Below are 27,716 nucleotides of genomic sequence, written 5' to 3' on the forward strand. Positions count from 1 at the left end.
GTTCTGGCACTGACTCTCCAGTGGGGATTTGGAACTTCCCAGATAACCCATCTTGTTCTCAGTGTCTTCTCACAGGGGGATTTATTGGTGGTTCTGACCATTTTTGAATCCTGACGGGAGCATTTTAAGGCAGAATTGGTTAAGCCACATGTATTTCACCTAAACCTGAGAAAAGGTGAAGTAGATCATTGGCTTCTTACTGCAGGATGGTTTTGAGGCAGCTTCTGGCAATGTGGGCAGGTGGGGGTCACAAGGGATCGTGGTCTGTGGCTTTATCTTCTAAGAAATTCATGAATAAATGAATGAACAAAATATTTTAACTTATTTTTATTTTAAAAAAAAGAAACCTTGAAGTGTCAGCTAATTAGAGAAGGAACACAAAAGATACCTTTGCTTCATAAAGCATTTTTACCCACTTGGGCTGACTGAAGATTTTGTTTATTTATTTATTTTTTATTGAAGAACCCAGAGCTTTGGATTTTCTTCCTTGGGTTTGGGATCAGATTTTTCAGTATCTCAAAAATTTCCAGAGGACTGAAAATTTTTTCTTACCCACCTAAATGGAAAGTGCATTGTAGGGCAGATCCATCATCCTTTGAAATCATTGGAGGCTTCCCGTTGGCTGCTGCTCAGTTTCGTTAGCCTGAAGTTTTCCAAAGCAGCACAAGATGCATGAGTCTGTTGCAGAGACTCAGAAATAACATGGCTCTCCATGAATTTTGCAAACCAGCTGGGCAGAGCTTTTGTGGAGTAGTATTGAAAAATGTTCAGTGACACCGGTGAGTTTTGGAGTGTTTGGAGGTGCTGGCTTTAAATATTCAGAGCATCTTCAACCTCATCCCTGTCCCAATTTTTATCTGTGCTGTGGCAGTGCTCAGAAGTCAAAATGGCAAAAGATTAATCTGGTGAAGGTTAGCTGTAGCCATCTGGTGCTGTTGAGGAATTAAAGTCTGAGCTCAGCCCAGAGAGGCGGCCTCCCTGCCCACCCCCATCCCCTCGTCCTCTGCACCAGAGGCTTGGATTTCACTGTAATGGGACATGGAGATGAAAATATCTGTCAAGGCTAAACTGTGGTAGTTAATTCAGACAAAGGAGCAGCCAGCCAGCCATTCCATCCAGTGGCCACTGCAGGAGCTGCTGGTGCTGGAGCAGAGGTGGGTGGTTATCAGTCCCAGGAATTAACAGCTGAATTGGGCATCGACGGGTGGGATGCTGTGCTAAAGCATCAGCTTGATTTGCTCCCGTCTTCTGGAAATACCTGCACACATTATGACAAGGTCAGTAGCAGTTTTCAAGTTGTATTATTCTTGTAATTCTGTTTTTGGAAGAGGTTAGCTTCCTGATTTATCCTGGGTAAAGCATCTCATTTATATCTTTTCTGCTAAATGAAAACATCCTACCTAGTTGCCAAAGAACTGCTGGTTATCGAAGGGCCAAATGTAGCATTTACAAACTCTTGTGAGTTTATGTGTGAGAGATGCAGTGATTTGGGCTATAAATACAATAATCATCTGTGCATTGTGCTGCTTTGTTATGCAGCTGTTTGCTGATTCACAGCACTGACCTGCAAACCCTCCCCTTTTACTAATGGCATACTGTCAGTTTAGAAATTTTACAGTTTTGGTGGTTTTTTTTCTGTAGTAATAAGGCCTGTGACAGAGTCTAATTACACATGACCCTAAAATTCTCATGGTACTCTTTATTACTAAAAAGGCTTATTTTTATTTTGTTTCTCTGAGCTGGGTCAGCAGTGTGTTGCACCTTAAAAGTGATACCTTGTGCCCTTTTAATGGCAATAAAATAACTCTGCTTTTTTACTGATAACCTCTGGTGTCATTGGGATATTTTCTAAAAGAAAATGAGTCTTGCCCTTAGCTTTTATAAAGGGTTGTTAGGGCAAAGCTAAACTGAAAAGGTATTTCCAAAGTATAAATCATTGAAATCAAGAGAGAAATAATTGCAAAGTAAGTTGTTTTTGTACAAGCTGTTAAGTGGTGTGAGGAATAGATGATGGATGCATTTTTAGTGTCAGCAGATGCCTCCCCTTTTCCCCTCACAAGCAGCCCCAGGTTTGCTTACAGCTTTTCTAGTAGAAAGCAAGAAAAGAGAAGAATCTATGGAGAGATTAAACAAATATGATGCAGAGATGCAGAGGCTGCATTTTAGGGAGTAAATTCCACAGCTTTATTTTAATAGATATTCAAAGGTGGTAAAGAACCCTCTGCAGTTCAAATAGGCTTCATTTCTCTGCTTTTTGGTGCTGCTTTGGGGCAGTGCTCTCAGAGGAACCTGTGTCAGCGCAGGAACTGCCCAGATCTGTGGGCAATAAAGCAGAAACTAAAGGAGATAACAATGGGTGTGCAAAGCTTCTGGAATTTCTTGAATAGTACAGGAATATCCCAGAAGTCCTGCTGGGATATCCTCCCTTGCTGTGCTGGTTTGCACACAGCAATGTGCATAGTGCAGTAGCACAAATCCTGTTGTGCAAAGTGCAGGAGCTGGTTCCTAAATCCATAAAACCTAAGAATTAAAAGCACTTTGCTACATCCAGGCTCAAATGCTGAGTGTGTTGCACAATCAAGTCCAAAACCAGAGGTTCAGTGTTACTGAGCTCCAGTATTGCTCTCCTATCACATTGCTCAAGGCTGGCTGTGAGTGAGTGACTGACAGGAAAGCCATTAAAACAAGGAGTAGGAGACATGTAAGGTTAAAAGCAGAGCAGAATTTCTTTGGATTTCAGCCCAGATTTCTGCTAAAAATGGCTGTTGCATGTATTGGCAAAATTTTATTCCCAGCCTACATAAATGCCACTGCTGCTGATAGGTCAGTCCTGCATCTTGTGGAAATAAAAGTCTTTAGTCAGTAAAATGAAGTTTTCATCAATTATTCCCCCCCCCCACTGTTGAGTAAAAATCAGGCTTATAGAACATGCTGGTTCTTAATTTGCCCTAGTTTTTCAGAAGCCAATATATCATTTACTAAGTCACCAGGCAGTCTTCTATGAACTAGGTAATTTTGTTGGTGAGATGCTTAGCTTTGCCTTAGATGGCATTTGTGTTTTTTGGGAATTTGGGAATGGATAGCCATTCCTCTCATTTAACCTCTGAAAGCTCTGCTTAAACCTGACAGCACCTTGTGAGTACAGCTGTTGGTTGAGGGCAAACTTTTTTATCTGTATCTCACCAGTTTTGCTCTTTTCAGGCTTTCAATTTATTGTCACTACTTTTTGCTGGAGACCTTTGGCAGGTTCTTCCCTCAGGCCTTATGCAGAAGGTCAATTTACTCTGCAGAATGGAATCACAGAAAGAGGTTTTGGTGTAAGAAATTTGAGAGATGGGTAGCATTATCTTGCTGTCAAGAATATTTACTATAAAAATACTGGTTTCAAACAGTAGAATTGTCCAAATTTCTTACACTCAATGTAGAAACCTTCAAGTAAAAACCTTTATTAAATTCTACTTGATGGACATTCAAGTGTTCAAAACTGAGCAGTTTTGATTAGATCAATAAAAATTTGCCTAAAACAAGACTGAAATTGAGTTTAAGGACTAAAATGAATATACTGAGGACTCTTCTGGGAATAAACTCCATGGAGCCAGCTGTGACTTTCCAGTTCCTGGAGATCCCAGAATTCTGCACCTAACAGATGGCCAGCCCACGTTCTTCCAGTGCTGGTGACACCAGGGGTTGTGACTGAGCCATTGCACTACAAAAGACTTCAGAAATTGGGGGTGGGAAAAAATGTAAGGGGAAGCCCAACACATTGGCTGAGTTGTTTTGTGAAGTAGTCATTTGGCAAAACACAGAAGTGGTTTTGGGATTAGGGTCAAGCAGGCAGAGTTCCTCCTTCCCTCAGTTAAAACCCTGTGACCCTTCTTGTGCTGGTTTGAGTGGGGCAGCTCCAGCAGGAGAGGTGGAAAAGGTTTCTTTAGGGGGAGTTCTGTGTGTGGGAGGTTGGCTGGAGACCTCTCTGCTCCAGGGAACGTGACACCAGGATCTGATGAATCTCTGACCATGAGATTCTTGTACCTCCACCCTCCCAGGCCATGATTTAAAATCTAAGAGAGATGGGAAAGGCTGTGCTTTTACATCTGGAATGGCTGCAGATATGGGCCTTGAGTGATAGTCCCCAAAATCAGGATTGAGGCTGGAACTGAGGAAAATTTGTCCCTCCTTTCTGCAATTTGTAGGAAGCAAATTGAAGTTGCTCTGCTCTGACAGCCTTGGTTTGCTGGGCTCCTTGAGCAGGAAGCTGAGGAGCTTTCCAGCTGTTTTGTATCTCCGATGTGAGGCATTTTTTCCTCCAGGGGGAATTCCAGAGCTTCTCTCTAGGTTCAGGATTTCATCACAGGGTGCCAAATGGGGAGGCTGCTTGTTCCAGTAACTGCAATGTTTGCCTGGGTCTGTACTTTTTGAATTTCCTTAGTCCAGTTCTGAGTTGTTTTGACTGGAGAACTACTTTGCTTTAAGGTTCTCCCTTCTATCATCCTTTAAACATACTTGCCTAAGAATATTTTTTTCCCTTATCTTTGGTGTCCTTGAAAATGAAAATGAAATCATATGTAATATTCTTAGTGATCCCTTGTAGGTGAGTGGTCTGCTTTAAAAGAGTGAACCAAATGCAGGAAGAATTTCTTTCCCAGTGTAGTTCCTAAAATTACAGAATTATGAAAGCACTACACCCATTAATGTGAACTCTGAGATGCTCTTTATTGTGCTGTATTTTAATCCCACTATCATGGGCCTTGATTTCTGCTCCTTGTCCTTCACACATTCTGCATCATCTAGGAAAGGTTATTGATGAGGGCACACTTTTAATGGCACGAACCTCTGGAGCCATCTCCGATGTCTGAGTGATTTGAGCTTCGATAAATATTTGATGAGAAGTCTTAGTCAGAATCTACTGACTGCATTATTCAGAGATATTTACTGACAGTTATAGATTGCTCCAAATTTACTTCTCTTTACAGACTGCATTAAACTAGGCCCTGCATGACATATGTGTTATTTAAAAAATAAAAATCCTTGTTAGTACATGTGAAGAACTGTGGGCTTAAGTGCTTTATTTAACCAGTTTCAAATAAGCAATATTAATTCATGTTTTAGCAGGAAAAGGCATTTTGTTTTCAAGTGGAAAATGCTTTTTTCCTCTGTCTTGCTTGTTGTTCAGGAGTGGACCTGAAAACATCTTGTATTTCAGTGACTTTAACACAGCTTTCCCTGTCCTGATAGTTGGGGAATGGTTGGGTTTGAGACTTCCTGTCTGTCTCATTAGCCATCTACCAAAGCATCTTCTCTAATTGCTTCATCTTTTAGTCTCTGACACTTTGAAAGCTTTTGGCTCCCAACACCATTTAGGAAAAGAAAGTCTGGTCTAGGAGATTCTCCAGAATTGATTAAAGTGATACTGGACATCTTGCAAAATCTCCTTTTACCTTTTTTTTTTTTTCAGAGTAAAAATTTCCAATTTCTTTTATTTCACACTCTTAGTGGTGCCCAAAATTCTGATTGAAAATGCTGAAGGACAATGGGATTTTATCAGGCTGTTGTCAGGAGTGAAGTGTGACTAAAGCAGGGCCAGTAATAGCAGATTTGCCTTTCAGATTCCTGGCTTTGTCAGAATTCCTGCAGGTGCCAGTCCCATGCAATTCCTTCTCTTCCCTGGTTCCTCAGCAGGAGGAGGAGTGTGCCAGGCAGATGAAGGGTTCATGTGTCCATGTGTGTGAGCTTCCTCACCTTCCTTTGGAAACCACCTCAGGGAGCCACTGGGGAACTCGCTGTCCCTCTCAGTTTCATGTCCCTGTTGGGAAGGGCTTTAACATTTTATCACTTTCTTTTATCAGGCTCTTTACTTTTTAATTGCATGCAGTAAATATTCCACTGAAAATCACCAACTTCTTTTATTCCCAGGATTCACAGGCGTTGCAGCTGTGCATGAGTAGTGAGCAGGTACTTCTCCCTGACTTCTCTTCCCTGTTTTTCCTGCAGGAACTGTGGACATGGGTGGCAAACAGTCCACAAGTGGCGACGTCTCCGTCATCCAGACCCCTGTGACAGAAAGCATCCAGGATGCCTACAAAGCTGGGGACACCAGCAAGGCCCAAGAGTTGATTAGGTTGTCCTGTGAGGAGACTGCACTGCAAGTGGAAAAGGTTGGGTTGGGTTATACTGCTCTCTTAGATTTCATTGGCAAAGATTGGCCAAAATTTCAAGATGCTGCAGTCTTCTGTAATTTTTTTCACAGAGAAAATCCATTCGGTTGTGTGGGTCCCAGACATGGCTGGTTGTATGGGGCTCTGCAGAAACATGCTCAGGGACACAGTTTGCCCTTGGAAACACAGATCAGGAAGATGAGACAGACCTCAGGGAGCAGTGTCTGTAGGAGCAGGAGGCTGTGTGAGGAGGGGTGCTGCTGCTGTGGTCACCAAAACAGGGAAATGCATTTTTCCCCGTAAAAAGGAAGCAGTTTATAGACTTAGCAAAAAATGTATTCCCCCACCAGTGCAAAGATAGTTAGTGGCCCCCTGGGAAGATTCTGCTGCCTGTGTGTGGAATTTTACCACAAACTCTGTGCTAGCTTCTGCACTGCTCTGCCTTCAGAGCCCTCCTTTTGAGCCTGCTCTTTGCACAGAGCTGATGGGAGTGTTTTGGGAGGGTCCCTGCATGTCAAGGGCAGTCATATTGGCCATCTCCAAAACAGGTAATACTGCATTTAGCAGCTGAGCTGTGCAAATGTTTTTTCTGTTGGTCCATGAAAAACAGGTTTATACTCACCGTTCTGTGCCTCAGGCACTTATGTGAAAAACCATACAAAAAACTACAATACAAACCCCAACAAATTAATATAATAAATTTATCAACAATGATTACAATGCCCACTAGTGTTTGTGACATTCCCAATTAACCACGGCGACAGTGGACATGCCTTGGCATGGGCACAAACAAACCCATACAGCTCTAGAAGTGCTCTTTCTCTTCCTGCTGCCCTGAACAGAGAGTTTATTCTGCTGTGTTTCCTTCACCAGTGTCAGCTTTTAGGCATTGCAGCAGCATATGGAGATCTGCAGGCGGTGAGGTACCTGCTGAAGGAAGCGTTGGTGGTGTTACCAACAGAGCCCAACGATGACAATGCAGCGGTGGTGGCTGCGTATTTTGGGCACAAGGACATCGTGAAAGAGCTGCTGGATTCTCTGCGTGGTAAGCCCTGGGCTGACCCTGCCTCTCCTCAAGTTTTTAAGGAGCTCCAAGCAGACATTCGGGGTTTTTTCGCATTCTTTGGAAGGGGAGGCGTTTAGTCATGGGAAAGTGTGTGGAGGGATCAGATCTCTGCTGTGCTTGAAGAAAACTTCCCCCCTGGGGAAGAGAAACACATACATAAAAATATTCCATGTTTGCAGACTGGAAGTGGAGGAAGATGCCATTGAGACAGTTCATTCCTGTCAGGCCTCACAGCTGGGTAACATCCCAGACCTACAGTGAAATTAGGGGGTTTTCAGGATGCAGCAGCATCCCACTGCTGATCCAACAATATCAGTGGGGCTGGCAGTGAGTGGCCTGTCTGGTCAGGGACACTTTGGATGCACAGCTGACACACACTTTGTTCTCTGCTTGACATTTTGTTTTGGCATTCAGGGGAATTCCTTCTTTAGAATAATTGCTATGTTTTACTTAAATTTTATTATAGTAATTATTTTGCAGCAGGACATTTTTTGACTCAGACAGGATTCCTGAGGCAGCAGTGGGGGCAAGGGGCAGAGCACAACTCTGACTCAGGACCAGGAGCTGTGTTTGGGTCCCTGTTGCTCTCTCAATCTTCTGTGAGCTTGGCAGCTGCTTCTCCCTGGGGCTTTCCATGCATTTGGGGTCCAGAGGTCCTGCAGAACATCTGGGGCTCATCCTTGACCTCAGACACTGCAGTAACACAAGAGCTAAGCTGGCTTCTGCAATATTTAACCTGAATATAGCTCTAGCTCCACATGGGGACTAAATAGTTGCCAGTGGCCTCACTGAGAACGGGAATAACCTGTTGGGAAACCTGCTTATTTGGTGTCCTGTCGGAGCACTGCTAAGCAAAATAAATGTTCCAGTTTGGGGGATGCAATTAAATGTAATATTTGCTTCAGCCAGAAAGGAAGCTGAGTAACCTAGTTGCAAAAATTAAATTATATTAATATAATACACTGAGTAATGAAAAGTGACTTAAGTAGTTTCTGGAAATTTAGTTTACAAGTGACCAAATTCCCTCCAACTCTTGCTTCGGGGGGGTCAGAGGAGGAGCTCTCTACAAACAGCAGCTTTGAGAAATTTTCATGCAGGACCTTCCAACTGTTTTCTTGGGAAGTTACACAGAAACCAATCACAGGGCTTAGGTATAAATTGCATAAATTTTCAATTTGGCTGTTACACTGCGGTGATTCTCCCTGGAACAGTGAGAACTACTTGTGGCTTACAGCTTAAGTGGAGCCCATTTTTTGCAGCAGAAGGGTGAGGGATTTAGTGGAGTTGTTAAGAATGCAAAGAGCAATGTAATTTCCACGTGGATAAACTGTAAAAAAGCCTTGACATGTTAAACTTGGGCTTGTGGATGCTCCTGTAAGTGTTTCAGAGAGGATATGAATTTGTAAAGTATATGGAGATAGTACAGGGAATCAGGGGAGATTTGGGCACTGCTTATTGTTAGCAGAAATAATTCTGTCTTGGGCATTTAGTTGCATGCCCAGAATTAGGCACACCTAGAGGAAAGTGGTGTTCTACAGAGAAACATTATTTCTGGGGGAAAAAAAGCAGTTTGAGAAGGACTAAAACATCAGCAAATTCATGCAGAAATCAGAACATGATGTTTTAGTTTTTAGCCTTAAATGACATCTGTCTGACTTTACTATGAATTAATAGTAAAGAGTTGACCTGAAATGAAATATTTAAAGGGGAAATGAAAGTTTTTGTGGGAGACTTCAGATTGCAGCAAAAACAAGCTAAAACAATTCCCTTTTTGTTGACTGAAGCATTTATTTTTGTTTTATTCATCCAATAACATGAAAACTCATCTGCCTTTCCCCATTCCTTGTATCCCCTCTCATGAACTTGGAGGAAGTAGCCAATCTTGGGTGTTTGGATCTAATGACTGTTTGGATCTGGATGCAAAGCCAGTCCTGATCATCTCTCTTTGGGGTCAGATGTTTATTTGTCTGCTGGTGTTTTAGCACAACTGTTGCTCCCTTATGATTGCTTAAGTCAGGGACAGACAAAATATTTCACCCATTAGCTGGGTGGGTAAAGAACAGTTAAGCAAAGCTGAAAATTGTGCCTGACCAGCTTAGGACCCTTCTCTGACACACTTTTGCAGTGTAACCTGTTCCTTTTGTCCTCAGGAGCTTCACCCTGTCCCAAACCCCATTTCACAGCCATTATCTGTGGGTATTCCTCACACATCCCAGCCCAGTGGCACTAACTAAATCACATTTGGTATGTTTTTGGCAGGTCCTAATACTTGCCAGCAGCTCCTGAACTGGATGCTGGCCATAGCCTGCCAGCAGGGCCATTTGGACATTGTCAAGCTCCTGATCCGTGCATACAGTGCAGACCCAGAGAGCTGTGCAGTCAGGAAGAACGAATTCCCTGTCCTCATCCGCCTGCCCCTCTACGCTGCTATAAAGGCAGGTGTGTATCTGCACGCTTCCCACATTTTACCCCTTTTCTTCCAGGTCTTCAGAGAATGGGCTGAGCTGTTTGCACACAGGATGGTGTCCATGGCTTGTCTGGAGTTGCATTTCTAACAGGATAAATTAAAGTAAAATTGGCTCTGAATCTTTTGACTCAGCCAGATTGGATTCAGGGCTTTGTGAAGTTAGATAACTGTAAATACTGAGAAGTTGAACTCTCCTCTATAAACTCCTAGGGAAAAGACCCTTAAAAACCAGAATCCTTGCAAGTAAAAGCATTATTGTTATGGACACTCTGGCACACATGCTTGATTTGGGCTGAATAATTTACACTTCAAAGCACAGCTGTGTGTATAGTTTAATAAGATGGGAAAAAAAGAGAAAAAAGGAAGAGCTTGGGCCAGCACTTTTACACAGTGTCCTTGCTGTCTCAGTTTGACCAAACTGAGTCTTGCTACTGGAGGAAACAGCCTTTACACAGTTCAGTTTCCTTTTTGAACACCCCCCCAGTTTTTTTCAGAAGTAGTTATTTCCCAGGATTTCTGTTCAGCTCCTTGCTGGTTTATTTACATGAGGTGAAGTGAGCAAACAATCTGCTTTTCTCCAAAGGGAATGAAGATGTAGCCGTGTTTTTGTTGCGGAATGGAGCTTTCTTTTGTTCCTACATCCTGATGGACAGTCCTGAATCCAGCAAACACCTTCTGAGGAAGTATTTCATTGAGACAGCCCCACTACCAGGTAGTGCTCCAGCAAAAACAGTAAGTAACCATTTATCTGCCTGAGGAGATGTTGTTTTAAGGGAGCATCATGTTAATAATTGATAATTGCCTTTGCATGCTGTGTGGCTGCTGATTCTTCTCCTTAACTAAGAGCTTTGTGGTTTGCTGCCCTTTTAGAAAGCCGTGCAAGTGGCTTTGATGCTGATTTACAGGGTGTAAAACATCAAGGCTTTGAATGGCATCACTGTGCAAGACACAGCAACAGCTTCTGTGGGGAGATTTAAACACCAGCCTGGGGGTGCTGGGGAGAGAAAACACCAGCTTTGAGCTCAAACTCTTCCAGAGACGAAGCTGGGCTGCTTCTAGCACAGATTTCCTCTGTGCCCCCAGGCTCATCACTTCCTTTAGGTTTCTGTTGTGCCCCCTGGTTGCAGAGTGATGCCACAAGCTCTGTGGTGTCCCTGAGTGTTGGTGTGGCACAGAGCTGAGCATGGGAACCCTTCTGTGTCAGACAGTTTAGGTAAAAATGGACTTGGGTGGCTTTTTGTTAACAAGGATCTGCTGAGTATCTTCCCTACTTCAAATCCTCAGCAGTAAAAAAGTGTCTCCCACTGGTATTGTTACTACTTTGTAGGGAAGCACACAGTATTTTGTATTTTTTATACTGTTCTCCAGCAATTTATTACCAGGCATTTTTAATTTTTCCCCCTCAACATGTACTTTAACTTACACTGAATAGGAGCATCAGATCCCTGAACTTTCAATGCTTACAGTTTTCTTCAGGTCTCAAAAAATTTGCAGTGAAAAGATGTCCCTAATCAATCCAGTTGAGTACCTGTCTGCTCAGCTTGTAGCATTGCAGGCTGTTGGTTCTGCTTTGGTGTTAAGTAAAAATAAGGAGAGAGGTTTTAGTAGCTTTAGAAACTTCTCCATTCTTGGCTGTTTTTCTGCCAGAATCCTCTCACTGGGTTCCTGTTGATTCCCTGAGTGTTAGACCACATAAGTAAGCCTGACTTCTTCAGGTTCAATCAGTAGATTTAGAGCCCTCCTTGTACTACTCTTAATTTTGTTGATGGATAAACAAAAGGAATCTGAATTCTAGATGTGGATAAGAGTTGATAAAATATCTTTCAGAAGAAAGAAAGAAATCCAAATGGATAATTCAGCTTGAATAAACTAGGAATAAATGTTTGAATCACAGGGAAGAGGTCTGTTTTCCATGTGAATTTGCTGGCAATATTTAACTTAGCTGCTGTAAAAATGACTCAGCTTTGCTGTTGTCACACCCTGAGTGAAGAAGAGAGCAGTCTTCAAACATCAGCTAATTGCCAGAAGGGCCTGGTTTAAAAAGAAAGAAAAAGAAAAAAACCAGGGATAAAACACAGAAACTTGACCTTGATTCTCCTAGTAGCTGTTTATTTTTAATATGTTTGCTTATTTAATGCTTTCTCTTTGAATTCATTTTGGCAGACTGGGACAGATTTGGGAGGATCTGTCCTAGTTTGTCTGCAGAGCTCAGATCTTTGGGAAGTGACACTCACACACCCTGATAACTTGTTTTAAAACACTGCTTTGTGGCAGCTGCAGACAAACTGCCTCAGTGCTTTCCTCTTGTCTCAGAGGGTTTGTCCTGAGATGGATTTTGTACTGGGAGGAAGCAAAACCGTTCTGTGTGGAGGTTGGGATGTGTGTGGCAGCCAGCTGGATGTCAGAAAGTTCTCCCCTTGCACAGGGAGGGCAAACCAAGCACTGGTCATTTCAGAGGAAACCCAGAACTTCAAAAGGCTTTGTCCTTTCTGTGCTATCTCTGAGTGGAAACACTTGAGCACAGCTGAGCTCCAATCGATTTCACAGTAGTGAGTGCAGAGCTATGCACAGAATGTGCCTGAGAGCTGGTTTTGGCTGCCACACCTTCCAGGCAGCCCTTGCACCAGCAGAGCTGCCCTGTCTCAGGCAAGAGGAGTTACATCTCATTTTTCTAATGTCTGTTTCTCCTTTTCTTGTTCTTTCCTGGCATAAATTTATACCCACACCAAACCACAGTTTTGCTAAGGAGAGGAAGTGGTCCATTTTTACAGGAACAGGTAATGAATGCCAGAGAGCCTTTGCAGTGAAATGGCCAGGCACAGATTCCAAACTTCAATAGACACAGTCAGCAGGGAGATAAATGTAACTTTCCAGTGTGTGCAGTGTGAGATATATTTAATTTTTCCATACAGGCCAGAGAAGAGTTTTGTCTGCTGTATTTTCCCTAGGAAATATTTTACCAATAATTTTAAATTCAAGCATACAAATGTATGTGTGTGTGTGGGATCCTCCTCTCATTTCTTTATCCTGGTAATCTCACTTACATCACCATCAGCACAGAGCTCTGCAGCAGTCCCACACAATATTCAGAGCAGAGTTGTTGATGGAGGGAGCAGATCCCTGTCCTCAGATTATCCCATCTACAGCAGGAACCAGGTTCTGATGGAGCACGTCACGTCATTTAGGAGAAATGCACAACAGCCTTTCTTAATCACCTTACCAGACAGCCTCAGATTTAAGTAAATATTTTTCATATTTACAGTTGATCCTTTGCCCAAGAGCAGCAGGGTTTCTTGCTCCTGCACAATTTCCAGTCCTTTGCCTCAGTGCATCCCCTGTAGTAGAAGATTTCAATTTAATCTTCAGGGCTTGTATTGAGAAATTCTTCCATTGGCAAGAGAGAGGAGTCTACAGAGGTTTTCTTTGGCCTTCTGAAGAGCAGAGAGGAGTCTACAGTCAGCCCTGAGCTAACATCCTCTGAACTCTGTCCCTGGTTCAGCACCAGTCCCAAACAGAGAAGGGTTGGGCTGAGCCCTGAGCTCTTCAAGTTTGGCATCACAGACCTTTGGCATCAGAGAAACAGCTTTTCTGGGAAAACAGTGGAGATGATTAACTATGAATTGGGGTGTAAAACCCCTCTCTTTGTGGCACTGCTCTCAGGATTTCTTTCACTTAATTAACATTCTCACGGCAGAGTCCTGAGCCAACTAAACCCCTATGGTAACTCCACTGATACCAGGTTCCTGGTATTTATTTTTAAAGACATTTGCTCCAATGTCTTTAAGTCAGATAGGGGGGTTTGGCTGGTCCTTCAGTTTGCAGAGACACTGTCTCTGGACAGTGGACAAGGACTCTGGATCCTTGTCTCTGGGTGGGAAGGAGGGAGCTGATTGCTGGGATTCAAAAAGCTGCCTTGGCTGCAGGACACCAACCTGCAGCACTGATAGCAGGTGCTGGATTTCACAACCTTGCCTGTGGTTTGAGAAGTCATTATCTGCATTCTACAGGTGTCTCCTAATCACATTAAATGCCCTGAGGCCATGCCTCTGCATTTTTGAGGGAAATGATACATGGACATCTAAATGCAAAATAGAGATGTGTTATCAGTCTGCAAAGAGGAGGAGCACAGACTCAAGGTCCTGCTTGCACCCCCTAAGAGAAAGCTGTAAAGTTGTACTACTGCATTGGATGGTGTACTCAAGGACAAGTACTTTTTTCCTAAGCCAAGGGGTTTGTGGTACATGTCACAGGTGAGACAAGAGTTCAGAAAACTGCATACTGAATTTAAAACAGGAGTTCCTAAGCAGGAAGCTGTTAAATATGCAGACTTGAGAAATCTAGCAGTAAAGCAGGGTGTGTTTGGTGTGAGAGTGAAAACTTTGCAGTGCAGCTCCCATAGGGTGCTGTGCATTTTGCAGTAGCAGTGGAGACTCTGCTTAATTTGATTTCTTGTTGCTGCTGGCTTGCTGTCTTTTACAGAGGTTGCCTTGTGGCATGGCAGTGGATGTAGCTTTAAACAAACAGCTGGAGCTCTCTGCCTTGGTTTCCCCAGTGGCACAATGGGCATAATATTTCCATTCATATTTTCAGGGCTGTCCTGAGGCATCACAAGTGAAGGTTTGAAAAGCACAGTCTCTACACTAAGTACAACAAGTGTCAATATCTAAAAAATGTAACTCTTTGTACTTACTCTTTGTTCCACTCTTCCAAACATTTGAACTGTCTGATCTACATGACCAGTTCTGAGTCTCAAATAAGCATTTGAGACAGGCCTTTGTTTCCCTTTTCTTTCTGTCCCTTCCCCAAATACATTAATTTTAATTCTAAATTTGAGGTTAAAAGTCCAAAGAGCTAAATACTGGGCATTGGAAAGCAAATTAAACTTACTGTCAGGTTCTTGCTGCCTCCTGGTGGAGAATTAACAGTCATTCCATTGAGGCTGGTTTGGGGATAAGTTATATCAAAAGTAACAAGTTTATGGAAGTGTTTAGGGAATATAATTTTTAAAATGTGCATTTCAGGATTTGCAATGTGCATTCAAGGATTGCAATGCAATGAGGTGATCTTGAAAATGAAGCCTTGAGTTTTTTCCTTTCATTGATGACCACTATGTGTTCACACTTCCTTCTGTCCAAGCTGGACCCTGAATAATACAGACTGGTGAAGAAGTCCAGGTCCCCTGCTTGAGCTTGCTCATGGTCTTTGGAGTGAAATCATGGAGCAGATACAGCAAGGGCTGCTGATATCCAGGCATGATTTCATCTCTGAGTCAGTTTAATTCCTAGAAGCAGATTGGAAAGTGAGCAAAATGTTTATGGCTGGCCTGTGCTCTGCTCTGCCAGATTCCCAGTGGTGGAGCACAGGCTGAGAGCAACTGGGGTTTCACTAATGTGGTTTTCTCTTCTCTCTTTGACACATGCAGGCTTTGTGTGTGAACTGGTCAAACCTCAAACTGCCCTGGGTGGATCTAGACTGGCTGATCGATATCTCCTGCCAGATAACTGAGCTTGATCTCTCTGCCAACTGCCTGGTGTCCCTCCCATCCGTGATCCCATGGGGGCTGATAAACCTTCGGAAGCTCAGCCTGGCTGACAATCAGCTGACAGAGTTACCCAGTGTGCAGTCCTCTGATGAGATCATTTGTACAAGGTGTGTGCTCAGAGCTGAGCCTGCAGGGAGAGCAGCCTCAAACTGGGCTTGAGGGAGGCTGTGTAAGGGGAGAGCACATTGCAGGAGCTTCTTGGTCTGTTTTCTGTCTGCTGCAAGGTTTAGCTTAGGATTTGCCTCTCTGCGTTCTCAGTTTGCTGTCAGGATAGTTGTGGAGACTTTTATTCCTGTTTTGTCTCATGTTGCCTCTGCTTTTTCTCTGGTGAGCCCCATTCCTTGAAGTTGGATCAGGGTGACATTTACTGCCTGATACCAGTGATTTGATCTGCTGTCTGTCCAGACCACCTCTCTCTGCTCCCTGGAAGGGTTAATTTTCTGATTAGGGTTTCATGCTTTGCCTTGTGAGGCACATTTCAGCTGCTTTCATTCAGAACTGAAGCTGTCCTGGTAAAGCAGATGTCTGTGGCAACAGGAGGCTTTGCAAGTGTTTTACTGATGCCTGACTGAGATTGTTCTGTACTCACAGGTTACTTGAGGTCGACGTATCCAGCAACAGGCTCTCCACCCTCCCTACTGGATTCCTACATCTTAAAAACCTTAAAAAGCTCATTGCTTCCAAAAATTATATGGAGAAATTATTTGACGAGGAAAACAGTACGTACAATCCGGTGTTTGGCTTGCATTTTGAGACTGAGCTGTAGGGAAGAACCCAAAAATGTTAAAATAATGGCTTAAATGGCTTAAAAGCTCTCATGCTTATACCAAGGCCACAATGTTTCATGTTTTCCAGCAACTAATTGGATTGGTTTAAGGAAGTTGCAGGAGTTTGACGTCTCTGACAACAGGTTGGTGGAACTTCCAACGGTTTTTCTATACTGCTTCAAGTCCCTAAACATACTGAATGTTTCCAGAAACCAGCTGAAAGTGTTTCCAGATCCCTGGGCCTGCCCCCTGGTAAGTTGAACTGCTCTGACAAAGTCACAGGCTGAAAAAGCTGTTAAAACAATGCAAAAAAAAAAAAAAATAAAATTACTGTGATGCTTAAAAAGCTGTCAGATGCTGAAAAGGCTGTTCTGTAGGAGTGCCCCTGCCAAATATGGTTTATGGGTTTCAGATCCAGTCTTTCTGAGGTTCCACCCTGTTCTCACCATGTTGGTGGCATTGGTGGAAAGCATTTAGAAGCGTGTCTTACATGGATGTATTAATTCTCTCTGTAGTTCCTCTGAGCAGAAGTATTGTTGGGATCATTTTACTAAACACCCAACTTTCACAGAGGTGACTTTGCCCAAACCCATGGCAAACTAGGACATTTGTATCCACACCCATCGCTGTGACTTTACTCCTCATTTTCACAGGGACAGCAGGGGAACAGTATCCTCTGGGGAAGTGTTTATCTGTGGTTGAAAGACAAATGGGTGGTTTTCAAAATAATTTTTGGAATACTTTTTGCCCACCAAGAAATTTCACCAGCAGTTGAGTGCATCTCCATAGCAAGCCCTATATGCCTGCATGCCCAATAATTTATCAAGATGCCTAAAGAGGCCACCTAGAATTAATTTATTAAAGCTTTTGACATGTGACAGCTGATCTACCACATTATTTAAAGACATGATTACTACTCTGTAAGTGTGGGGCTTTCTATGTTTTCCAGAAATGTTGTAAAGCATCTAGAAATTCACTGGAATTCCTACCTGATGCATTGACTGTATTCTGGAAAAATCACCTGAGAGAGGTGGATTTTTCTGAGAATTCACTGAAAGAAGTTCCAACAGGACTCTTCCAGCTTGAAGTAAGTGTCATTTCTTCATAGTTCTCACATTATTTTTCCTGATACTGACTCAGACCTCAAACTGGCTGCCTGGTTAAGGTGGGAGCCCACATGCTGGTTTGAACTGGTGCAATTGCACAGAGCCCCTGAGCAGCTTGTCACCCCCTAAATCACCACATTCAGGCCCTCATCCAGTGAGATATATCTAGTTTCTGACACAGGTCTTGTGAGAACTCTCTGGATGTTTGTGGTTTACAGAATTTGGGAGCGCAGTTTGGAAGACAAGCCCTACATTGTAGCTCCAAGCTCCAGACATTGAAATATTGATGTACTCAAGTACACTCACAAATAGTTGTGCTTTTTCTTGAAAAATATGTTGTGTAATTAGGAGTTAGGCTTACTGTGCTGAAAATAGCAAGTTTGTATACCCTAAACATTCTATTCTGCTTGGGACCTCTATAACCTTAAAGGCTGTAGATTAAATAATTCTTTTCTGTGGACACCAAAGATCCATGGGTTTATCTCAGAATTCTTCAGAATTTCTGATTTCACGTGGTGTTGTTGATAAACAAGCAGAACTTGGGGTTTCCTCCAAGCTTCCCTACAAGACTGTGAAACTCAGGGTTGTGGAGAGAGAAACACAGGCCCAGAAGTGCCATGCTTTTCCCTGCTGGCCTCTGTGGGAAGGGTGCAGAAGTGATGGTTCATATCCATGTCCAGTCCTGTTCTCAGGATCTGCTGCAAAGATCTGCTGTAACAAGAGGGTTGAATTCCTTCAACTCTTTCCAGCGGTCCCTGCACATTTGGCTTCGCTCTCTGGTGGCTGTTTCTTTCCAGTTGGCATTTCCCCTGAAATGAAACAAATCCTATGGACTATTGTCTCCAAAACATGGTTTTTCTGAATGCATTGAGAGCCATCCCAGGGGGTGGGAGCCACCATGGCAGATATTAAACACTAGATGGTGCTTCCAGGGCACAATTCTTGGGTGCTGCTCTCAGAGGGTGCTGAGGGGTGCAAAGACACCTGTACAGGAGAGACCTCAGTGCAATCAATCTTTGCTGATGTTCTCAAAGTTAGTGAGCCTTGGCTGCCCTAAACAGTGTCAGTTCTTATCCATATCTCTTCAGCATTTTATTCATAAAAGAAATAAATATCAAGTATTTTCAGTGCCCTGAGGGCCAGAGTGTGGTGAGCAAATAGAAGGTAAAACCCCATGCCAGGAGGTGCCCTGGCTTGGGCTGCTCCTTAGTTGTAGAGTTTGTGTGGGTGAACAAGGCTGTGCTCATGCTCCAGCCCTCTCCAGAAGGAGATGTGGAAGGGGGGAGAAATGGGAAGTGAAGTGTTCCTACAGAAAATGTATTATTTTTATGTAGAACAGCAGTGAACTGTATTCTCCCTGGGAAAAGCAAACAGGAGGTCTGTTGAAAGCACGTCATGGGACAGTCATTTGTCACGGTAGCTGCAGTGTAGTTTATCACTGGCCTTTGCATGGTTTGCAGAGGAATCTCAAGACTGGGACTAGCTCAGTCCTTAATACCATGTGTACTCCAGAAATGTGGTGTTAAGAGAAACAGAAATCTCCTCAGCTTTCTTGGCTGATGCCTTCTTAAAGAACCAACCAAGCCGTGTCTTAGTTCTCTAGGCTAGTTTGCTTCTCCTGCAGACACCTGACCCCCTCTGAGTGGAATAATTCAGGTAAGACTCTGGTCAACTTTTCCACATCATGACCTGACCAAGACACCTTAATCTGGATGCTGCAGATTCATTTGGGTGTCATCTACACCCTTCTGCATGCTGTGGCAGCAGTTTTGGAGGAGTTTGTCTGCCATTGCCATTGTGTCCCTTTTGAAGGCCCCCATTCTCACACTGAAAGGCAGTAAAAATGGAGAAATTAGAGAGAAGAGGCAATTTAAAAGGACTAGAGATCTCCAGAGTTTGTCATGAAGAACCACAGCCAGCTGACAATCACTAGTTTTCCCCCTGTGCACTGAACCACTGGAGAGAAGCTCCTCAGGCTCTCAGCACCCGGGGGAGTGGCCTTGGTCAGTGTCTGGGGGGACACAGACACAGTGACTGAGAAAGAACACCCCAGTTAGACCCCACAGAACACAGTTTGTGCTAATTCTGGGATATGCAGCCTCCCTCTCCTCCCATCCCTGCCCAGGGGGAGAAGTCTGAGGCATTGTCCTTGCTCAGCCCCATGCTGACACTTGGAGAGAGCCCCAGACCAGGAGCCAAGGGCAGGCTGAGCCCTCCTTCCAGGGGAATTGGAAAAGGCAATTTGTAAAGCATTATGAAAGCATTGGCTGTCAGGATTCAGTTTTCAGTTTTCCCTTTCCTTCAGTGGCTCACTCTGTCTGCAGTTTTGTATTCCCTTCACCTTCCTCAGATCCCAGCAAAGCCCAATCCTGCCCCTCTCCATCACTAGAGGGAGCGTTTTGCACAAAAATTCCCATTCCAGCCACTGCTGGTTGTCCATCGCTTATGTCACATGGACACCTCATATTTTTCCAATCTAAAAAAAGGGGAGGAAGGCCAACAAACTGGCTTTGTGAGACACTGTTAATCCTGCTCGATGAAAAGGGGCATAAACCTTTTATATTAATGTGGAGCACATAAAACATTTAACACACTTGACACTGACATCTCTGCTGGTAAAACATGATTTCCATGGAGTATAATTCATTAATATTGCTGTATTTCTGGCAGGAGATAATTCAGCTGACATTCTGCTTTATCTCAGTTTTTCATGGTAGGGGGACTTGCTGGATAAACCTGGTTGGAAACTCTACAGACAACAGTTTTTCAGTGGAAAATTGGATTTTCAGCCAAATGAAAATGATCGTTTGAGCCTCAACATTATTAAGGGCAGATGGAAGAGCATAAACTTTACAAATCTGAATGGGAACTGCAATTTTTTTTTTGTATTTCAGTTAAATTCAAAGGAGATCTTATGTTTAGCTTGGTATTTCCAGCTGAGTCCTGTCTGTGTGGTGTTAACTGTATGGTATCAATCAGCTTCATTTGTTTTGAAAATTCATGTCTCTGCTGAGAGGAGAAAAAAAAAGGAGCTGTGTAACTTGTATAAATCTTGGAAAGTGACTATAAATCCTTTCCATTTTAATAGAGATGGCTTTAAAAAGCAATCAGAACTTTTCCCTGTGTGAAGTGGTTCGTGTTTTGCACCTGGATCTTGTGCAGGTACCTCAGGTGTAAGCCCACTCTGACGCCAGCTTGTACAGACACACACATTTATTACATATGTATGTAATCCATACGTGGCATCCTGTGTTGGTAAATCAGACTGTTCTTTTCCATTTGGAAAGGTTTCCTCACTAAAAAGTGAGATGTCCTCTTGCATGGGCTGTTTCCAAGTGCATCTGTCAGCAAGTGGAGCAATAATCTCCCTGGAGTGAGTGGTGCTGCTCCGTGCAGAACTTGCTGGGGACAGGGAGGAAATGTTTGCATGCTGGGCAGCACGGACAGGATGTTCTGATGAATAAGATGTACTTTCTTCGCGTTTCTGTTATTTAATAGCCATGCTTAAAAAGCTCTTTCTGTGTGTTTGGTGCTCTCTAACTCCAGGCTATTCCTCTCCTAGGCTTTGGTGTCCCTGAAGCTGCTGGGAAATCAGTTAGTTACGTTGCCTTCTCAGGATAAGTGGAGTTGCAAACAACTTAAGTCGCTGGATCTTTCAAAAAACCAGCTTGGGAAGTAAGTGTTTCTTTCAAGTTTTGGCTAAGAAAACAAAAGCTGAAGAAATAATAGCAAACCCAATCCCTCGTGTAACACAAAGAGTGTCAGGAGAATTAATTACCTGCTTAGAAGGCATTGATACCCACATAGCATGTCCCCAAGTATATTGTGTGTCTGTGGCAGTGATGAATTATCCTTGGCTGATTCTTTGGGCATTTAGAGCACTGTATCATTTATTAAGTGGATAGATTATTGATAATGGCAGTTTAATTTCTGAGCATGTAGGAATTTCTTCAGCCCAGTGTGTGGTTCATCACTACAAATACAAGTTTGTGGAGAGAATATCTTAACCATAAACCATCTGGCTGGACTGCAGTTATTAGTTGGTGTGGGAGTATTGTTTTGGAAAAAATGAAAAGTCTTTGTTTTTTTAAATGGAAGTGTAACCAGCTGCAGTTCATAGAGAAGATTTCCAACCTAAAGGATTCTGTGATTCTAAGACTGATGTTAAAAAGACAGTCCAATAAGAGTGATGTTCTTCTGTTTAGAAATTCCAATAGGGATGTTTAACATAGAGAGTCAAAGGTCCTTTATCATCTCCAAAATTGCACTGAATTGTGTCATGCTGATATCTTCTCATTTGGGTGCCTGTCCAACACAGTTTTTGGAGTCCTTAGGAATTTCTGTGTCAGTTGCAAAAGACAAATTACCACTTTTTGAATGCCCCAGTGCATTTCCAGAGTCATGCTGGTGGGTCATCTTGTTTGAGAGTCTTTGGGGAGGGCAGGCAGTGGCAGCAGGTCGGTTCTCCAGCGCTTCTGGTGAAACTCCTTCAATTTGCTGTTTGACAACCACTTAACCCTGACACCCATAAAGCTGGGGGTCAAGTGCTCCTGCCCTGGGAGCTGGGAGCTGCCTTGAGGAGCTCTGTTGATTTGCCAGGAGAAAACCACTGGGCTGACAAGTGTTGGTGGAATCTGATTGCACAGTGGGTTCCAATCCCACCTCTCCAGAGCAGGTGGGATCCTGTGAGAGCTGTGAGCGGGGTCAGGCTCTTCCCCGTGTATCTCAGTACCTTTCCAAGATATTTTCCCCACAAATCCCTGTTTTGTTTGGCCCACAGGAGCGATGAGGGATTTAAAACGAAGAGGATCCCCTTTTTCACCACGAAGAACAGGGTGCGTGGTGGCCCCGAGGCAGGTAAGGCACAGTGAGTGCTGGCAATGCCAGGTGAGCTGGGAAGCAGCAGGAATCTGCAGTTTGGCTGGAGGGAAAGCAGGGTAAATTCCTCTGCAATTTAAAGTGCAACTGCATTTCATTAAGAGGAAATATGTTCAGATAAAATGTTAATAAAGAAGTGATGCATATGCTTGGTACCACCAATATAGAAAGATGGTGTCAAATGTGTTTCTTTTGCTCTTTCATGAAGATCATGCCTTTTAGCCAAAGTACTAAGTGGTATGTTGAAGTGAAATTAACCCATAATTTCCCCTGTGGTTCTTAGGATTGTTTCTGTTCCTGACTTTGTAAATGACACATTTTCCCCTGCCTGTGATTTGCACCCTCAGTTTGGGGCAGAGCTGATGAAATGCATGTGAAATCCCAGAGAGAACAAAGGGATATCTGAAGATATTGCACTGCTTCCTGCTCTCTGTGGGATTCATCTGCATTTCTTTTGTTTGTTGTTTTATTTTAAAGCACTTGGGGAGTTTTCTCATTCTGGCTGCCTGCAGAATGCCTGGCTCTAAACATTCCTTGCCAGTCACAGAGTGGGATAAGAGCCGGCGTCGTCCTGACGCACATCCGAGCAGCCTTCAACTGCTCGTGGGAGGAAGAGGCCCTTCTGCAGCAATCCTTCCCTCAATTCCCCTGAAAATGGTGCCTGAGGTGAAATTGCTAAATGTACCATGTACAGCCCTAGCTGTAGGTTAAGGCTGGAGATCTTCACCTCCAGTTGGCTCCTCTGAGAGGCAGAGGCTCTACCTGGACCTCCGGGCAAGGCAGATCCTGCCTCGTTTTCCTGTCTGTGGAAGCAAAGGCTGCTGTGCTGAGTAAGGTGTGTGTGCCCCCTGAGGGGGAGAAGAAGTTTGTTTGTGCTGCTTCCCAAGCAGCAAATGGAAATAGAAATGCTGTGGCATTGTTGGAATACGGAGCAACTGGAAAAGGAGTCTGAACCTTGTGAATCTGTGGAGTCTGACATATCTTCAGAGCCTCGCTGTGAAGTGCGACAGCAGCATTTCCCAAAGGGGAGAGAAGGGAAGGAGCAGCAGGCAAAGGCAGCTAAAACCAGCTCTAAAAGGCAATTGCCATCCTAATGGAAATCTCTACATGCTGCAAACCCAGCATAAACCCCTGCAGAAAGCAGGAGACAATGGGTTCTGCATCAGTAACATTTGAACAGCAGTGGCACATCACACCCTGGTGCAACCTGCAGCTGCCTCAGGCAGCAGCAGGGCACAGAGGAGCCCACCTGGCTGGTGCCATGGGTGAGCAGCCACAGAGACAGAGCAAAGCCAGCTCATCCTTTTCTCTCTGTTCCTCTGCCAAGTATAGCTTGGTGAGAAGAGAGGATGTGGCCAAGAATTTAAACATCAAGAGAAAACAGAAGCTGGAGTACATCAACTGCTCACAGAAGTCTCCTAGTGAGGTGGGGGTGGACAGGTTTTCATATGATTTACCAACAAAGCTGTTTACTTAAGTCTAGATTATTTAAAGAGAATAATTTATGGATGCTCGCTATACTTGATTGATAAGTCTCAGAATAACTTCTTGCACATGCATGTGTGCTGTTGGTAGCGTTTATTCATCCAAAAATACATTTTCAAGATGGGATTTTTTTTAATTTTTCTACAGTTCTTAAGAAGAAAATTTGAGCTGAAGCCAGAGAAATCATAAATAACTCATGAATAAATAATTACAATTCATAAACACCTCGAGCTTGCTTCCAATATAGTACACTCCTTTCCACCTGGGACTCTTTGGTGAATTCAGAGTATTGCTGCTATTTTAGGAGTTTGCTCCTACGTGTCCAAGAGGGGCTAAATCTGTCTGTGCCTAGGTACCTACTGAAGAGCAACAATGCAAAGTTTAAGTCCAGTGATGAGCCAGAAAGGAAGTGAATTGCATCCATGAATAAGCCTGCTGTTCTCCTAAAATAATCCCAAGGATGATTTTTTAATTTGAAAACTCAAAGGCGGATTGTGATACTTCCCACACCAGACAGTCCTGTCATGTATATGAAACACCCCTGCAGACAGTGGGACTCTATCTTTCTCCTTTTCTGATCACAGATCAGGCTGGAAGTGCTATTAATATTAGAACTGAAGAATTTTCTCCTGAGAAAACCTTTTCCATTTTCTTTTCCCCCTCTTTTTGTCTAAGTCTAATTACAGTTCCTCACGTCTTCTCTGTAAAGGAAGAAGGTCTTGGTGGAAATGGAAGCATCTTATCCCTCAGGAAGGGAATCTCAGGGAGTTGCTGACCATGGAGGCAGCAGATGGTGCTGGTTGTACTTTCGTAATCAGACCCCAAACCTGCCTGATTTTCCTTCATTTCAGGATGCTCTTTGATAGATAAACGTGACACCCTCAGTACAGCAACACGATCCATGGCAGCTTTTTCTGCCACTATCCCTGGAGCCATTTCTGGAGTCAAATGATGCTCTTTGGAACTTGCAGAGCTTCCCTTTGTTTGAACCTCTCCAGGAGCAGCAACTCAGCCATGCAGTTGATGCTCTTACTGCTTGGATTGCTCCCAAAATACACAAGATACTCCTCGGGCATGGAAAAGTTCCCTGAGTCCTTCTATCTAAAACACAGCAGAGGAGCAAACACCAGCATGTTTTAGAGACAGCATAGGTCAGTCTGTCAGCTGCAGTCTGGGTTTTCTGTTGTTCTGTTGTTACTGACTTTGATCCACCATAAATTACTCTGGGATGCAATGTGGGGGCCTGAATATAAATTCTGATTGGTTTCTGGCTTTTCTCAGGTAATACAGAAAAAAAAACCATGGAGAGCCAGCTGTGCCCTGGGTGTGCCCTTTCAGGGCCATGTTAAGAGCCAGTTGTGCCCATGGGATGCTCTCTCAGTGCCAGCTTTTAGGCTGCAATAGGGGCAGTTGACAAGATATTACCATGTATTCAACAGCAGGAGATAAGGTGCCACTCCTCCCCTGAGCTGTTTTGGCAGGCTTGGAGTTCCTCCCTCAGCACCCCATAAATCCTGGACACTGTCACCTTCCAACACACTGTGACTTTAGGACACTGAGATGTGAACATTGATGTCTGATTGTCACTGAAGGCCATTTGCTTTTCTGCTCTTGCTTGGTGGTGGCCCCTGCCAGTGGACATGACCTCATGTCCTGCCCACAAAGTTCAGGTGAAGCTCTTGGTTCAGAGCCTTGATGTCTGTTTTGTTGTTTGTTTTTTTCTGTCTCATTCCAGGTCCTTTTTTGGAGTTCCCAGCATTTCTGAGCGATTCTCTGGAGGTTCTTTATCTGAACGACAATCAGCTGGACTCTGTCCCGCAGTCCGTTTGCCTCCTGAAAGGTTTAACAGAGCTTTATTTAGGAAAGTAAGTCCATGTCCTGGCAAAGCTTTGCAGTGTTATTTCCATGTTGTTTTAGTGACCAGTCTTCTGTGGAGCCCCACCCCAGATGTCCAGTGGTTTTGAAGTCAGAAAGCTGGAAATAGTCAGCCCCTTGTTAGAGCTGTGCCCATGGTTTGCTTTAGATAAGGACCAGGCTGGTCTTCTGATTAGGGAAGATGATCTAATGCTTTGAACACAGGCCTGGGAATCTAATGTGCCTCTAGTTCATTCTAGCTTTTTTGCTGTCAGTTTCTGTAGTGTTACATTCAATAACTCATCATTTTTGCCTTTATTTCCTCAACTATCCAGCAAAGATGATTACATTTGTCTGCCTCAGAGGATAAATTGAGGTTATACATCACTTTTAGGATGGAAATTGCTATTAAAGTGCTGAGTAGTCTTATTAAAATGTTAATGGAAGATTTCTACAAGGATAGAATAGCGTAATCTGAGAGTCCGTGAGAGCAGCTACTTACACACAAAGCCTGGTTGTTGGTAGATTTATTTGTTTTTGTACAGTAACCCTGGTATCCGAGAGCTTCCTCCAGAACTTGGACAGCTGGCTAATCTCTGGCAGCTGGATATCGAGGAACTAAATATCAGTAACGTTCCTGCAGAGATCAGAAAAGAGGGTAAGGCTGATGCTGTGTATTCTTTATTAAATTGACTCAACATGCAATTAAATCTTTTCTTTTTAATGGTTAAGAACAGGAGCAGACAGTGAATGCCTGAGCCCTCATTGGGGTTAACTGGAATTGCACAAGGAAACCTCCTACTCATAGTTACAAATTTGATAATCAGTGCTAAGGTCTGGCTGTAATGATCATTTTAAGACAGATCACAATTCAAAATGATGACTGATAAATCAGTATTTCATTTGCAGTATGCATAAATTCTGTAGCTTGCTTCCTGAATGTGGATATTTTAGGATATTTAGATGGTCTCTCTAAAGACTCAAGTGTTTAGGATCAGCAGTCACAGTCCCATTGAAATGAATTTATTGTGAGCTGCTAGGTTTTTGGATCTATTACAATGCTGTCTTCTTTTTTATTTTTTTTTTGGGGCATTTTAATCAGAAAATCCAGTGGGAACAAAGTTATTAGGAATTAATCCTGCTCCAGCAGTATACTGTTGAAGCCTCAATCTAACTTTAACTGGAAACACAAAAGTAGAGGGAAAAACTGAGTATTTTCCAATACTAAATTAGTATTTTATGTTTCCTTTCAGCTTCTGAAGCGTAGGAGCCCCAGCATTTGTTTCTCCTTACAGTGCTCCATTGTGGAGCCTCCGAGCAGTGACCTTTTCCTGGGGTCTCTGTCTCAGGTTTGTCTGCTGGAGGTTTCTTTGTTTGTTCCCAGCCCACAGCGAGCCTGCAGGGGAAGCATGAATGCAGCTGAAGTGTGTGCAGCAGTGGGGTGTGTGCTGTCCCCAGGAGTGTTTGTGGCCACGGTCCCCAGCCCCTTCTCTCCCGCACAGGCCCCAAGACGGTGCTGGCGTATTTACGAGCGCAGCTGCGGCGGGCAGAGAAGTGCAAGCTGATGAAGATGATCGTCATTGGCCCTCCCCGGCAGGGCAAGTCCACGCTGGTGGAGATCCTGCAGACAGGGAAGGTGCCCCAGATGATGCACAGCGATGCCACCATCCGCACAACAAAGTGGGAGCTGCCCAAGCCCGTGGGGCACAAGGCAAAGGTGAAAAGCGGTCGGAGACCTGCAGGCCCGGTGGGATGTGGGAGCCCTGCAGGGTCCATTGGGGCTGGAATTGTCCTTTGACGAAGAGCAGTTTCCATTACCTCATGAGTGACGTGGTTTTAGAGCCATTGCAATTCTGTTTCATTTCTGGTTGGTACCAGAGGACAGTTCTGTTTTCCTGATTAACTGTATTCTAAAGAGAGCTGTGTGAAACTCTGGCTCTCCCACCACGAGTGGACACTAATTATGAGTGCTTTAAATCAGCTTCTCTGCAGCAGATTGTCCTTCCATTTGGGACACTGGTACCTAAAACTGGACTTCCTTGATATCAGAACTATCCTAGGTGGGGAATGTAGGTGGAAGGTGTGATCCAGTGATGTCTAAGGCATATCTTAAACACCCAGATCTCAGATGGCTCATTCAGGGAGTGCGTCATATTGAACTCATTTGGAGAGCACTGATTTAATCTAAGCATTTGTAGGTGGCCCTGTCCACTGCCTGCAGAGTAGCCCAGGGATTAGAGGATGCAGAATTGGTGTTGAGGTCTTGTCAGAGCTGAAGGGGTGCAAACACATCACTCCCCTTTCCCAGATGAGAGCTCTGACCACCAGACTGTTTTGGAAAGGGGAAAGGAGCCTGCTGGGTTCAGCTGTTCCACAGCAAAGAGTGCCAGGCCAGAGAA

At 43.8% G+C, this 27,716-nt stretch overlaps 1 protein-coding gene across 2 annotated transcripts in view; it reads left to right on the forward strand.

Moving 5' to 3' along the window:
- The window catches only part of LRRK1 (leucine rich repeat kinase 1), a 73,165-nt gene that overhangs the window by 13,182 nt on the left and 32,267 nt on the right, over positions 1 to 27,716 (forward strand). For both annotated transcript variants that reach the window (XM_015639352.1, XM_015639356.3), the window contains 13 exons: positions 5,989 to 6,152; positions 7,026 to 7,197; positions 9,478 to 9,657; positions 10,269 to 10,417; positions 15,108 to 15,334; positions 15,819 to 15,946; positions 16,083 to 16,246; positions 16,944 to 17,081; positions 20,663 to 20,775; positions 21,881 to 21,957; positions 25,199 to 25,328; positions 25,863 to 25,975; positions 26,820 to 27,034. In XM_015639352.1, the coding sequence (XP_015494838.1) occupies positions 5,989 to 6,152; positions 7,026 to 7,197; positions 9,478 to 9,657; positions 10,269 to 10,417; positions 15,108 to 15,334; positions 15,819 to 15,946; positions 16,083 to 16,246; positions 16,944 to 17,081; positions 20,663 to 20,775; positions 21,881 to 21,957; positions 25,199 to 25,328; positions 25,863 to 25,975; positions 26,820 to 27,034 (1,970 nt within the window). The remainder of the gene's footprint in view (positions 1 to 5,988; positions 6,153 to 7,025; positions 7,198 to 9,477; positions 9,658 to 10,268; positions 10,418 to 15,107; positions 15,335 to 15,818; positions 15,947 to 16,082; positions 16,247 to 16,943; positions 17,082 to 20,662; positions 20,776 to 21,880; positions 21,958 to 25,198; positions 25,329 to 25,862; positions 25,976 to 26,819; positions 27,035 to 27,716) is intronic.

Source organism: Parus major, chromosome 10 (genome assembly GCF_001522545.3).
Source record: "Parus major isolate Abel chromosome 10, Parus_major1.1, whole genome shotgun sequence".
Classification (NCBI taxonomy): domain Eukaryota; kingdom Metazoa; phylum Chordata; class Aves; order Passeriformes; family Paridae; genus Parus; species Parus major.